The 14,410-nt window shown below is 44.2% G+C and overlaps 1 protein-coding gene across 4 annotated transcripts in view; it reads right to left on the reverse strand.

The window, feature by feature from the left end:
- Window positions 1-14,410, reverse strand: part of ccdc146 (coiled-coil domain containing 146) — a 143,711-nt gene that overhangs the window by 89,476 nt on the left and 39,825 nt on the right. For 2 of the 4 annotated variants that reach the window (XM_080207452.1, XM_080207456.1), the window contains exons 3-4: window positions 12,136-12,218; window positions 4,762-4,971 (exon numbers count right to left, since the gene is read on the reverse strand). The exons of 1 other annotated variant lie outside the window; for it this stretch is intronic. In XM_080207452.1, the coding sequence (XP_080063578.1) occupies window positions 4,762-4,971; window positions 12,136-12,218 (293 nt within the window). The remainder of the gene's footprint in view (window positions 1-4,761; window positions 4,972-12,135; window positions 12,219-14,410) is intronic. One more of the 4 variants, XM_080207453.1, reaches the window with a different exon arrangement.

The raw sequence follows: 14,410 nt of genomic DNA on the forward strand, positions 1-14,410 counted from the left end.
CAAGTTCCCGCTGGCTCTGATGATTACTAATTTGAATGCAATTAGCAGGCTGGAAGCCCAGTTCACGGTCTCCTGGGATACCCCAGCGAGAAGTCATGTGAACTCCAATTAGTGCAGGGATGGATGAGCTTGCTGATTGTCTCTCCCTTTCAACAGCTCCTCACCGATTGAAGTTGAATTTTGCATTGCAGCTAGCCCAGCTTGCAATATTCCTGGTGACAGCTGCCAAGGCAGACAGATGGTGGTGAGAGTGCCAAGGCAAGCCCAGGCTTGACCCAGCACCACATGAGTCAGCACTCAAACAAACAATGGGGCTGCTGCTGAGGCTCAAGAGCTGGATGCCAATCAGGCTGAGGAGGGGGTAGTAAGACAGCACTGTAGTCCATAGATGTACAGGAGGTGCTGATCTTTTAATGAGCTGTCAATCAACTTGCGTCAACGAAGACTCTGAATTCACAGGAAGTGTGTGTGGCAAGTACTCGCAGATCTGGCACCAACAGGATGAAGAAGACACCCACACCTGGCGGTTGGGAATGGGATCACTCTTCCTGCTGGCTGCCTGAACTTTTTACACCTCTGGCTCTTTCTAGGGCTTCAGTGGGGACCTGTGTGATATCTGCGAGGTAACAGATATCCTGTATGCACAAGCATTGGCATTACCTTTCACCTGGACCAGGCCAATTAAAATGCCTGGGCAACAGGATTCTCAGCCCCAGATGAGGGGTGGGGGGGAAATCAATGGCACCCATGTCACCTTTACTGCACCATCTTAAGAGCGGGTGACCTTCATAAACAGAAAGGTGATGCACTCCCTGAACACACAGATAGTGTGTGACCATGAGCTGAACACGAGGCTCGCCTGTACACACTAACTTGTCAGCATGCATGACACCTACATCCTGAGATACCCAGCTTCTTTGAGAGTCATTCTGAGCTGAAGGGTTGGCTAGTGGGGGATCTGGATACCCACTAAATTCATGGCTAATGATGCCAGTGTAGAGGCCCAAGACTGAGGTGGAAACCTGATACAGTGAGGTGGAAACCTGATACAGTGAGGTGGAAACCTGATACAGAGGAACATCACTGAGTGCAGCATTTGGCTTCTCGAATTGCAGTTCTGTCTTCTGGACCGCTCTGGTGGGGCATTCCAGTACAGCCCCCAGAGGGTCTTGCACTTCATGGTCGCATGGTGTGCCCTCCACAACCTGGCACAGCAGCAGGGTGACATGATAGAGGGAGGAAGAACATGCAGCCTCATTGGAGGAAGAGGATCAGGGTGGGTTCGAGGAAGAGCCTGAGGAGGACCAGGAGAATGACAGACAGGTGGCAGCCATGGTCCAAAGGCCAGAGGATCAGGGAGATCCTCACAGCCTCCAGAATCATCACCTAGTAGGCTCTTTGCCCTACAGCTCTATCCACCCTATCCCCTTACCCTCAAACCCTGCATGGCCTGATCCTTCCCCACTTTCCAGAACCCTTGTTACCAACCCCCGCAACCATCAGAAACCTGCTCTACCCCCCTACATCCTAACCTTGCCACCCCTTCCCCATTGGTTGGTGTATTCTGGAGGGCCTGGATCTGGAGGGCCCCGGTTGACTCCCTTGTGTCACAGGTATTGCTGTATCACCTTGTTCTATCTGCTGCCTAGGAGATATGCAGGTGTCAGGAGGGGTAGGATTTCAGAAAGTCTAGAGACTGCCAGAGTCTGCTTGGTGGAAGGCACTGCGATGGTTTCAACACTTCTTCCTCTCTTGGGCTGCTCGCTGACCCTTGGGCTACTCCATGGGATGGAGTGAGCATTGCCAATCCAGGAGGCCCACAAATGAATGAGCTATCGTGCCAAAGCCTTCAGTCATGGTCATCCATGACTAGGACATGTTCCTCTGCGAATATGCCACGCTCTCGATGCCTTCAGCCATGGTCCTCTGTGACTAGGCCAAGCTCTGGTTTCCTCCTAGTGGCAGCACTTAGATTTTTTGGGGAGAATTGAGGTCTTCATCTTTTTTCTTCACACTATGTAGCTCAGAAAATACAAACTATTGTTTCTAAAATGTCATCAATATTTCAGTAATGTAAATATCTACAAAATTAAACAGGGGGTGCAATATTTAGTTGTCTCTGACAATCTAATTCAGAGGTGTCCAACTACAGCCTGCGGGTCACATCCGGCCCGCAGCCAGTGGGGCGGGACGGGATTCCTGCTGCCGAAAATACTCGTGTCCGGAACCCCACCGCTGACTCAGGATCCAGACGCAGGGACGGAAGCCACAGGCTGGACATTCGCTGCTGCTCCGCGCAGTGTCTGATGGACCCATGGGAATCCCTGCCCTCTTTATCAGCTATTGTCCAATCAGAGCTGCCACCCTGTGACTGACAGTTCATTAAACTAATCAGCAATTGAGACATCTGTCATCTAATTGTCGCTCTGCAGTGGCAGAGTGACAGCTACTTTATCCAATCTGTAAGCTCCATCTGTCTGAAATGAGTGAGAACAATGACAGTGGCAATTCAGACCAATTCAGTTATAGAAGGAAAAAAGCAAAGTGGAGAGTGAGTGCCATCTATTTAATGAAGAATGGGGTGTAAAGTACTTCTTTGTACAAGCAGGTGACAAAGCCTTGTGTGTCATATGCAACAAAACTGTTGCAGTTTTGAAGCAGTACAACGTACGTTGGCACTATGAGATCAAACATGAACCACATTATTCCCAATTCACAGGAACACAGCGTTCGGAAAAATTTGAATTAATGCAAGCAGGTTGCTTTCCCAACAAGCTTTTCTTACGCAGAAGGTAACTGAAAATGAAGCTTTAGCCAGGGCCAGTTACAAACTAGCTTATGTGTTAGCTAAAAGAGGAAAGCCATTCACCAATGGAGCTCTCATCAAAGAGTGTATAATGGAAGCAGTGGAAGAGTTATGCACAGAAAAGGCAAATCTGTTCAAAATCATCAGTCTTGTGCCAAGTACTGTTGCTCGTAGAATTGAGGATATATGAAGCAATATATTTCATCAAATTGCAGGCAAAGCAAGAAATTTTCAGTTGTATTCTCTCACACTCGATGAATCGACTGATGTGTGTGACACATCATAACACTTAGTATTCATCCGTGGTGTCGATAGTGAATTTAATGTGACACAAGAATCAGCATCAGTGCATAACATGCACAGTACAGTAACTGGAGAAGGCACCTTCAAAGAATTGCAAAAAACTGTTAGAATATAACCTGGAGTGGAATAATCTGCAATGCGTGACAATTGATGGAGGAAAGAACATGTCTGGGGTGAAGAAAGATTTGGATGGACAAATCACAAAATCTTGTGAGGTTGGTGGATTCTCAAAGTCCATGTTTCTGCCTTGCATTATCCATCAACAAGCATTGTGCGGTAAAAATGTGGATATATCTTGCGTTCTGAAATCTGTTGTTTCAATAGTGAATTTCATTCAATCTTATGGGCTTAATCATCACCAGTTTCTTGATTTCAGTAAATAAAATTAAGTGTAAAATTTCAGTAAATAAAATTAATTAAAAAATGAATAGCCTGCTCTTCTCATCTGCAGTTGTTATTATTTTGTCAGAGCATTTGCTAATGTTTGACATTTTTACTCATTATCTATCATTTCTCGGTGTAAGCACGGCATTGTTTCTTTGTAATTGTCACACTTCTCTTTTGTTCTGAATCACATCATGCTGATTACAACGATGATCCAAATAAAACTTATTTATTCATTTAAATTTTATTCATTCATTTATAAAACTTTTTTTTTATTTGGCCCCCGAAAATGTGTAAAATTTACGATGTGACCCTCGTACTGAAAAGTTTGGAGATCCCTGATCTAATTGACGAATCATAATGACGCAATTCTCCAGTCTATCATAGAGAGTTTAAGAACATAAGAAATAGGAGTAGGAGTAGGCCATCTAGCCCTTCGAGCCTGCCCCGCCATTCAATAAGATCATGGCTGATCTGTCGTGGCTCAGTTCCACATTCCCGCCCTCTCCCCATAACCCTTAATCCCCTCGCTTATCAAAAACCCATCAACCCGCGTCTTAAAAATATTTAGCGAGGCAGCCTCCACCACCTCAACGGGCAGAGAATTCCAGAGAAGTTCCTCCTCAACTCCATTCTAAACCGCCCCCCCCCCCTCTATCTTGAGGCTGTGCCCCCTAGTCCTACTGTCCTTTCTGAGCAGGAAGAGCCTCTCCACCTCTATCCTATCCATCCCATTCATCATTTTATACGTCTCAATGAGATCTCCCCTCATTCTTCTAAACTCTAAAGAGTACAAGCCTAGTTTATTCAGCCTCTCCTCATAGCTCAACCCCCTCAACTCCGGTATCAGCCTAGTAAACCTCCTCTGCACTCCCTCCAAGGCCAAAATATCCTTGCGTAAGTACGGCGACCAAAACTGCACACAGTACTCCAGCTGCGGCCTCACCAATGCCCTATACAGCTGCAGCAAGACCTCCCTACTTTTATATTCAATCCCTCTTGCTATGAAGGCCAGTATCCCATTAGCCTTCCTGACCACCTGCTGCACCTGCAGGCTGGGTTTTTGCGACTCATGCACAAGGACCCCGAGGTCCCTCTGCACCGTCGCCTGTTGCAGTTTTTCTCCCTGTAAGCAACAGTCCTTCCTACCAAAGATTTACAGATCTTGACGTAGTTGTGAATGTTTTATTGTATATGCAGACCATTTATCAATATTGTTTGAGGAAGACTGTACCAAATATAATGAGACAAGTAATAAAGGTTCTTACTATATAGTTCTGTGCTTCTGCTGAGATATGCGCTCTTCTGTCTGGTTCAGCTCATTCTGACAAAGAAGCAGCTGCTGTCTCAGTTTGTTGACCTCTGTATTGTAGCTGTCAGGAAACTGATCAGCTTTTTCCAACTCATGCCTTTGGCGTTCCAGTTGAGCAGTAAAGGACTTAGCATCCTGCAATAGCTTGATCTTGGACTCCTGCGTCCTAAATATATGAATAAATTCTTCTAGTTATAAGTCCATTACATACAAAATTTTATAGTACAGAAAGAATATAGAAAAGCATAAATGAAAACCAACTGCAGGATATAGTTGACTATCTGAGATGTTGCACAGAAAATTTTAGAAGTTCTGAATGGAAGAGAGTATTATTTAAAACATAAATTATAATACACCAGAAAATCCAACCATTAACACCAAGGACAAAAGGTGAATCAAAATATGGTACATGACAAGAAGTGATCCTCATGTACAATAAGTGAATTTAATGGTTGTCAGAAATGATGATGAATCTTTTACTTTATTATTTATTTACTGGTGTTACTAGATGGCTTACATTAACACCACAATGAAGTTACTGTGAAAATCCCTCAGTCAGCACACTCCGGCACCTGTTCAGATACAATGATGGCCAATGGACCTAACCAGCACATCTTTGGACTGAGGGGGGAAACTGGAGCACCAAGAGGAAACCCACACAGACACGGGGAGAACGCGCAGACTCCACACAGGCCATGACCCAAGACAGCAATTGGACCCGGGTCTCTGGCACTGAGAGTTAGCAATGCTAACCACTGTGCCACCATGCCGCGCATTTGCTATTGCAATACAATTCTTCTCTGTACCTGTTTTTCAGATTACACACTTCCATTTGTGGATTTAGTGTCTTTTTCCCAGCATTATTCTGATTTATCTAGAAAACTTTGATAGGTCTAACCATGCCATCAGGATGTATGTGTCTTGAATCTTATTGTAAAATTTCAGAATGTGCATATGGTGTTTGAAGAACAAAAATCTTCTTACCATTCATAGCATGGGCCGCGATTCTCCCATTGTGACCCGCAGCTTTTCTGTCGGGTCGTGGTGGGAGACACGCGTTTTCGGCCTTGAACAGGGATTTATGCACGCATTGGGAATGCCTGCACGTCTCCCAGAGCCGGCAAACAGTCACTGGTTAGACTGTGCTGGAAACCTGTGGAAAGGCAGGCAAGACATTTAAATCTCTTCTGCATGTATTTGAAATGCGTATATTAGTTAATTATCGGGATCTGAACCCTGCCAGTACTTCATTCCAGTGGGGTTCAGACTAGCTCCCCATGTTTGGGGAACTAGTGGGAGTTATAGGATCATAGAGATTTACAGCATGGAAACAGACCCTTTGGCCCACCTTGTTCATGCCGCCCATTTTTTTTTGAAACCCCTAAGCTAGTCCCAATTGCCGCATTTGGCCCATATCCGTCTATACTGATCTTAACCATGTAACTGTCTAAATGCTTTTTTAAAGACAAAATTGTACCCACCTCTACTACCACCTCTGGCAGCTTGTTCCAAACACTCACCACCCTCTATGTGAAAAAATTGCCCCTCTGGGCCCTTTTGTATCTCTCCCCTCTCACCATAAACTTATGCCCTCTGGTTTTAGACTCCCCTACATTTGTGAAAAGATATTGACTATCTAGTTGATCTATGCCCCTCATCATTTTATAGACTTCTATAACATCACCCCTCAGTCTTCTACAGTCCAGAAAAAAGTCCCAGTGTATCCAGCCTCTCCTTATAACTCAAACCATCAAGTCCTGCTTTAATCCTAGTAAACCTCTTCTGCACTCTTTCTAGTTTAATAATATCCTTTGTATAGCAGGGTGACCAGAACGGAACACAGTATTCCAAGTGCGGTTTTACCAATGTCTTGTACAACTTCAATAAGACGTTCCAACTTCTGTATTTGATGCTCTGACCAATGAAACCAAGCATGCTGAATGTCTTCTTCATCACTCTGTCCATCTGTGACTCCACTTTCAAGGTACTATGAACCTGTATTCCTAGATCTCTTTGTTCTGTAACTCTCCCCAGTGCCCTACCATTAACTGAGTAAGGCCTGCCCTGGTTCAATCTACCAAAATGCATCACCTCGCACTTATCTAAATCAAATAGCCATAGCTATTTGGCATGGGAAGTTTTAGGCCTGCTCTGGCAGTGCATGGTCCCTTCAACCATTTTCACAATTCTGGGAAAATGTGCAGTGCCATGCAAATCTATTTTATTACAGTCAACACTTCAATGACCAAGATTTTATATTCTTTTACTGGTGAACAAAAATAGAGAGTTCCATCTGCCATTCGTCAGCCCACCGGCCCAACTGATCAAGTTTGCATTGCAATCTGAGATAATCTTCTTCACTGTCCACTTTGCCACTAATCTTGATGTCATCTGCAAAATTACTGACCATACGTTCTATATTCTCATCCAAATCTTTAATATAAATGACAAATAACAGTGAACCCAGCACTGATCTCTGAGGCACACTGCTGGTCACAAGTCTCCAGTTTGAAAAAAACAACCTTCTACAACCACCCTCTAGCTTCTTGACAACATCAAGCCAATTTTGTATCCATTTAGTTACCTCACCCTGGATTCCATATGATTTAACCTTATGCAACAACCTACCATGGGGTACCTTGTCAAAGGCCTTGCTAAAGTCCATGTTGACAACATCAACTGCACTGTTGTCATCTACCTTCTTGGTTACCCCTTCAAAAAACTCAATCAAATTTGTGAGACATGATTTTCCACTCATAAAGCCATGCTGACTGTCCCTAATCAGTCCTTGCATCTCTAAATGCCTGTAAATCCTGTCTCTCAAAAACTTCCCACATCTTACCCACCACAGACGTGAGACTCACCGACCTGTAGTTCCCAGGCTTTTCCCTGCAGCACTTTTTAAACAAGGGCACAACACTTGCCACCTTCCAATCTTCAGGCACCTCACCTGTGACTAACGATGATTCAAATATCTTTGCTAGGCGACATGAAATTTCCTCTCTAACCTCCCACAATGTCCGGGGATACACTTCATCAGCTCCCGGGGATTTATCTACGTTCTCCGTAATACGTACACTTCTCAAGACATCATTATTTATTTACCCAAGTTCCCTAACATCTATGCTTTTCTCAACAGTAAATACCGATGGGAAATAGTCATTTAGGATCTCGCCCATCTCTTGCGGATCCACACATAAATGACTTTGTTGATCCTTAAGAACCCTACTCTCTCCCTAGTTACTCCTTTGCCCTTTACGCATTTGTAGAAGCTCTTTGGATTCTCTTTTGCCTTATCTGCCAAAACAGTCTCGTGTCCCCTTTTTGCCCTCCTGATTTCCCTCTTAACTCTACTCCTATACCCTCTATACTCTTCAAGGGATTCACTTGATCCCAGCTTCCTGTGCATGTCATGTGCCTCCTTCGTCTTCTTCTTCCAGGGCCTTAATAGCCCAAGTCATCCAGGGTTCCCTACTTCTACCATCCTTGCCCTTCACTCTAAGTGGAATGTGCTTACCCTGAACCCTGGTTAACACTCTTTTGAAAGCCTTCCACTTACCAGACATTCCTTTGCCTTGCCACAGATTCCCCCAATTAACTTTTGAAAGTTCTAGCCTGATACCATCAAAATTGGCCTTGCCTCAATTTAGAATTTTAACTTTTGGGCCAGACCTATCATTCTCTATAGCTATCGCAAAACTAATAGAATTATGGTTACTGGTCTCAAAGTGATCCCTTACTAACACTTCTGTCACCTGCCCTTTCTTATTTCCCAAAAGGTCAGCTTTTGCCCCCTCTCTAGTCAGACCATCCGCATACTGAGTGAGAAATTCCTCCTGGACACACTCATCAAAATTCTCTCCATCCAACCTTCTAATACTATGGCTGTCCCAGTCAATGTTGGGTAAATTAAAATCTCCTACTATTGCCACGTTATTTTTCTTGGAGCTTTCGGTAATCTCCTTACATATTTGCTCCTCAATTTCCCGTTGACTATTTGGGGGCCTATAGTACAACTCTGTCAGTGATTTCCCTTTTCTTATTTCTCAGTTCTACCCATATAGACCCCACAGGGCAATTGGGGCCCCCCAGGGGTCGAGCCGCAGGGGATGGTGCACGTTGGCACTGCCCAAGGGGCAAAGTGCCCATGCCCAGGGTGCATCTTGGCACTGCTGCTCTGCAGGCAGGATGAAGGGCAGTGACTTTGACGGGCTGCCTCCTGGGTGGGAGTCAGCAGAGAGGCGTCTGCCGGGGTGAGGGGTTCACCATTGTTTGGGGGGCTGTACATCGGGGCGCTCCAGGATGGGGGGGGCTCAGGGCTGGCCTGAGAATAGCTGTGGGGGCCGTGATCAGGCAATGGGGAGGGCTGGAGGGCAGCACTGCAGGGGTCCTGGGCTGCCTGGCGATTGAGCTGGCCAGCAAATGGGGAGTCTGACAGATCGGGACCACTGTGCATGCGCAGAGTTCCAGAACCATCAGACTCCAGTGTGAATGGGCTGCGCCCCCCTGGGTTTTTAATGAGATTCCCGACTGGGACCTCTTCAGTGCCCAGAGTGCGGAGATTCAGGTGAGAAACTGAACTGACAGAACAGTCGTTATTTAGAACAACTTTCCCACCAATTTAGCACTTTTGGGAGAATTACGGCCATGGTTTCTCATATTCAAGAGAAATGCCAAGATTTCATTGGGGAGAATTCTTCTGTTCAGCAGATGATCGAGGGAACCCACTATGGACATGTAAAATCCTCTGCCAACATTCTGGCAGCCAATCAGGATGGTGCATGAAGAAATTTCATCCAAAAGAAATCGTCAAAGAGATTCTTTGTAGAATTTTACAAACATAAGTGTGCATAAGCTTAAAAACTCTATGTACGCGGGCACTGATATATGGTCATCAAATGAAAGAAGGGAGTGCGAGTGTTGTGAGTAAGAGGAAAGGTTCAGTACCCTATTTCCTTCCTAATGTAATGCCTTAAAGTTTTGATAACTACTGTGCCATGTTCTTCCTTTGTACCTTCTGGTTCCTCACCTTTTTTTTTGTTTTCCTGCTTCACTTTTATTTCACGGCATCTCCTCTTTGTACAACAGGATTGCGGCACGTGTGTTTTAGGCCCTGCCTCTCCAGTTGATAGTGTGATCCTTGCCAGCACTTCAGTGCTGTTAAATCAAGCAAGAAAAGCCAGTGAGCTTCACATGGTTTTTCTCGCCTGATCCGACACTTTGTGCAATTTTTTCTCCAGCAGCCAGCCTACAATGTTATGGGTGAAACAGAGGAGGCATTGAATTTTGGGTTAAGACGCCATGGCTACTCCCAGGAAACCATGAACAGACTGGCTTGATTCACCATTATCTACAGCAACAGTCAAGTTGAACATTGCAGGAATGAAAGCCGTTCCTGTTGAAAATCAGTGCTGCTTCAGCGGATGGGTTTGTGCCATTTAAGATGCCCTGGACCAGTGGGAATACAGCAAAGTGGGCAAATTGCAATTCTTTTTTCTTGATTGTCAGCCTCTATGAGATAGTAAATGAATTGGTAATGCCTGAGTCCTGTTGTATTCCTATGGCACAGCAAATTGACTGGCTCTGTGAATGCTGTTGATGCCAGACGGAGTTTAGGACAAGCCAAGGAGTCAAGTGCTTCTTATCCCTTCTGGGAAATGTCGAAGGCTACAACATTATCCAGAATATTCTGCCAGAACAGATCATCCTGATGGGTTTCAGCAGAATGTCCAATTCTGGCTGTGGAAGGCACAACTTCTATAGCAAACCTAATTAATTAATCCTCAAAGGGTGGGGACTGATTTTTCATCTCATGTAATTAACAGAGGCATACCCTGGCAAAGATCTGGGTTCCTTTCCTGAGAGAAAAGGTAAAGATTATCTTCTCTAGTTCTTTGGGCTTCGGGAACCCTTTACAGGAATGGCACAGCATGACTCTGACTTTCCATTTCCAATGGGGCAGAGCCACAACTAAGTTGCAATAAGGTTAGACACCCACTCCAATCAATCAACACTCAACTACTAGGATTTAGAATGGGGTAACACAAGCACCAGTAAAATGGAAGGTCTACCCACCACACAGCTGTCCTCTCAAAACGATCAATGAAGTTAACTACACCACCAGCCCCATCTCCTACTGAAGGAACAGAGATATAATTCCATGTCAGGGTGGTGAGGGAAACCTCCAGGCAGTAATGTTCCCAATTATTTGCTGCCCTTGTCCTCCGAGATGGTAGTGCTGTTGGTTTGGAAGGTGCTAAGGAGTGCTTGTGACATCCTGTAACGTATCATGTGGATGGTTCACGCTACCGTACAATGGTGGACGGAGTGAATCTTTATGGATGGGGTGCCAAACAAGTGGGCTGCATTGTCCTGGAGAGTGTCAAACTCCTTGAGTGTTGTTGGAGCTGCACTCAGTCAGGTAAGGAAAGTGTATTTTATCACTCTCCTTATGTCTTGTAGATTGTGGACAGGCCTTGGGAGTCAGAGTTATTTGCTACAGAATTCCTAGTCTCCGGCCAGCTCTTATAACCACAGTATTTAAATGGCTAGTCCATTCATTTTCTGGTTAGTGGTAACTGAGAGGAAAGGATTCAGCAATAGTAATGCCATTGAATGTCAAGAGGCAATGGTTAGATCCTGTCTTGTTGGAGATAGTCATTGCTTCAGACTTGTGTGGCATAAATGTTACTTGCCACTTGTCAGCCCAAGCCTGGGTATTGTCCAGGTCTTACTGTACTTGGACATGAACTGCTTTAGTAACTAAGGAATCATGAACGGTACTGAACATAGTGCAATCTTCAGTGAATCTCTACTTCCGACCTTATGATGGAAAGATCATTGATGAAGCAGGTGAAGATGGATGGGTCTAGGACACTAACCTGAGGAACTCCTGCAATGATGTCCTGCAACCAGGAAGACTGATCTCCAACAACTGTAATCATCTTTCTTTGTAGGGAATTCTTCCCTTTATTCCTATTGACTTGCTGGGTTCCTTGATGCTATCCTTGGTCAGTTGCTGCCTTGATGTCAAGGGCAGTCACTCTCACCTTACCTCTGGAATTCAGCTCTTCTGTCCATGTTTGAACCAAGGCTGTAATGAGGTCAGGAGCTGAGTGCCCCCAGCAGAACCCAAGCTGAATATCAGTAAGCAGGTTACTTCTAAGCTAGTGCCACTTCAAAGCACACTTAAAGATCCCTTCCATCACTTTAATGATGGTGATGGAATTAGCCAAAAATAATTTCCCCTAGGACGCACAAAATGATTTTCAACACAAAATGATTATCAATGTAACAATTATGAACAATTATCAGTTAAACAATGCTATACCTTTTTAAAGCTTCGTGTAATAACATATATTTGGATTTCAAATGGCCAATTTGAGTTCCTCCGATTTTTCCAGCAGAAAACAACTGAAAGTTAGAAAAAAAGGTTAAAGCTTTAGTAATAGTGCTTTGTAATATGTTCTGATTATTGCTTTTTACTTCATATAATTAAGTAAAGAAAATGAATATTTCCCATCTTTGTTAAAGTCAAGTTTTTAGACTTGTAATACTGGTAAACATAGAGGCCCCGGAAATCTGCATGTTGTAATCATAGTAGTCACGCTTGGATTGCAGTTGATGGTTTCCTCCAGGCTTGATCTTGAGAAATTGTGCAGGAACACTGAGGTGACTTCAATTTCCTTTGAAGTTGATGAGTGCCCAAGTCATTATGGATGAATTTTGGAGATGCCCCTCCTGCTGACAGGAAGTTCTATGTTCTCCTCTCAGACCTTTTGGTTAAGGGGATTAAATTTTAATTATCTTTAAAAGAAAACAACCTATCTTCAGGTTACTTGTCTTGCTTGGACTTTGCCCACACTCCTTTTTGGAGGAAATGTGACTCATCTTACTAAATGAACCGTCCTCCAGTCATACATGTGACCTGTTATGGCTTGCAAAGTAGAGCCCACAATGTATCAATTTTCTGCTCCTGTCCTTTCCATGAGCACTTTTGATAGACTTGTGCAAGAATTACTGAAGAACAAAGGAAGAAAAACCAACAAGATCTGACCCTGTATTATCTAAAATAATGCTAAATCTGCAGACATCCCACAAATCAGTAGTTTTCAAACTGGGTTCCATGGATCCCTGAGAGTCTGCAGAGAGTTTCCAGGGGTATGTGATATAATGCGAAAGTACTTGCTAATCGGTGCTGGCCTTACAGCTGGGCAATGAGGGTGAGCTCCCAAGCTGCCAATGTCAGATGTCATCTTGCCACCACTTACCATTCTCCCTCAGGTAGTGAATCAGTGCTCTTCCATGCTGAACACCCTTGGGAAAAAAACTGAGAGTGTCAAGGGCAAGAGTAGATAGCACCATTACTGACTGAGTTGGCCAAGTCTTGGAGGGCATGTAGCAAATAATAAGTGAATTAACAAATAGAAAAAAAAATACTTGACCCTCATCCTCATCAATCTACCTGTTATAGGTGCATCTCTTAATAACAGTAGTGACCATGCCACAGTCCCTGTGGAGATGAAGTCCCATCTTTGTCGTGTGGTGCTAAATTGGACACACCCAGAACAATTTTAACAGCTCAAGATCAGGCTTCCATGAGGTGCCGTGGACCATCAGAACAGCAGAACTGTATTCGCTTTGTAAACTCATAGCATATCCCTCACTCTGTCATTACCATCAAGCCAGGGAACAAATCCGAGGAGTGATAGAGAACTTGCCTGGAGCAGGACCAGACACATGATGATGAGATTCCAACCCAGTGAAGTTAAAGCACAGGATTACATACATACTAAAAGTTGGAAGCAGCATTCTATAGACCAAATTAAGTGATCTGACATCCTATAGGATTAGAACAAAGCTCTGCAGTCCTATACAGTCCTGCCACATCCAGCAATGCACTGAGGAAAAGCTCTACTAACACTAGTATGTCAGGACAAAAGTCAAGACCATTTACAACCACGTTTATCACTAAATATTGTGTTGATGGTCTATCTCAGCTTCCTCTGGAAGTCTCTGCCATCACAGATCCTACTCTTCAGGAAATTTGATTCACTCTATATAGCATCAAGAAACCACTGAAGTTAGTGGGTCCAGCAAAATTGGCTCTGATATCATACCAACTTTAATAGACTTCTGAAGGCTTGTGCTCCAGAATAAACTATGCCTTGAGCCAAGCTGTTACAGTAAAACTAGTCGACAATGTGCAAAATTACCCATTTGCGTCCTGAACAAAAAAAAGGACAAGTCCAATCCAGCTCATCACTGCTCCTTCAATTTACTCTCAATCGTCAAAGTAATGAAAGGTGTTGTCGACTTGTGCTATCAAGTGGCATTTACTCAGCAACAACCTGTTCTGTTTTGGTTCCATTAGGGCAACTTTCCTCCTGACTTCAATTCCATATATCATTAGCCATTGCTTAAAATGCTTGCTTTTTGGTTAAAAGCCCTGCATGGAGTAATATGGCAAATGTTAATGCAGTCTGCAGATTTTTGCGATGGTGCAGTGTTATATAAGGAGATGCACATATAAGGAGGGTGGCACGTGGTACAGTGGTTAGCATTGCTGTCTCACAGCGCCAGGGACCCAGGTTCGATTTCCGGCT

This window comes from Carcharhinus amblyrhynchos, chromosome 19 (assembly GCF_965287045.1).
Source record: "Carcharhinus amblyrhynchos chromosome 19, sCarAmb.v2.hapA, whole genome shotgun sequence".
Lineage (NCBI taxonomy): Eukaryota > Metazoa > Chordata > Chondrichthyes > Carcharhiniformes > Carcharhinidae > Carcharhinus > Carcharhinus amblyrhynchos.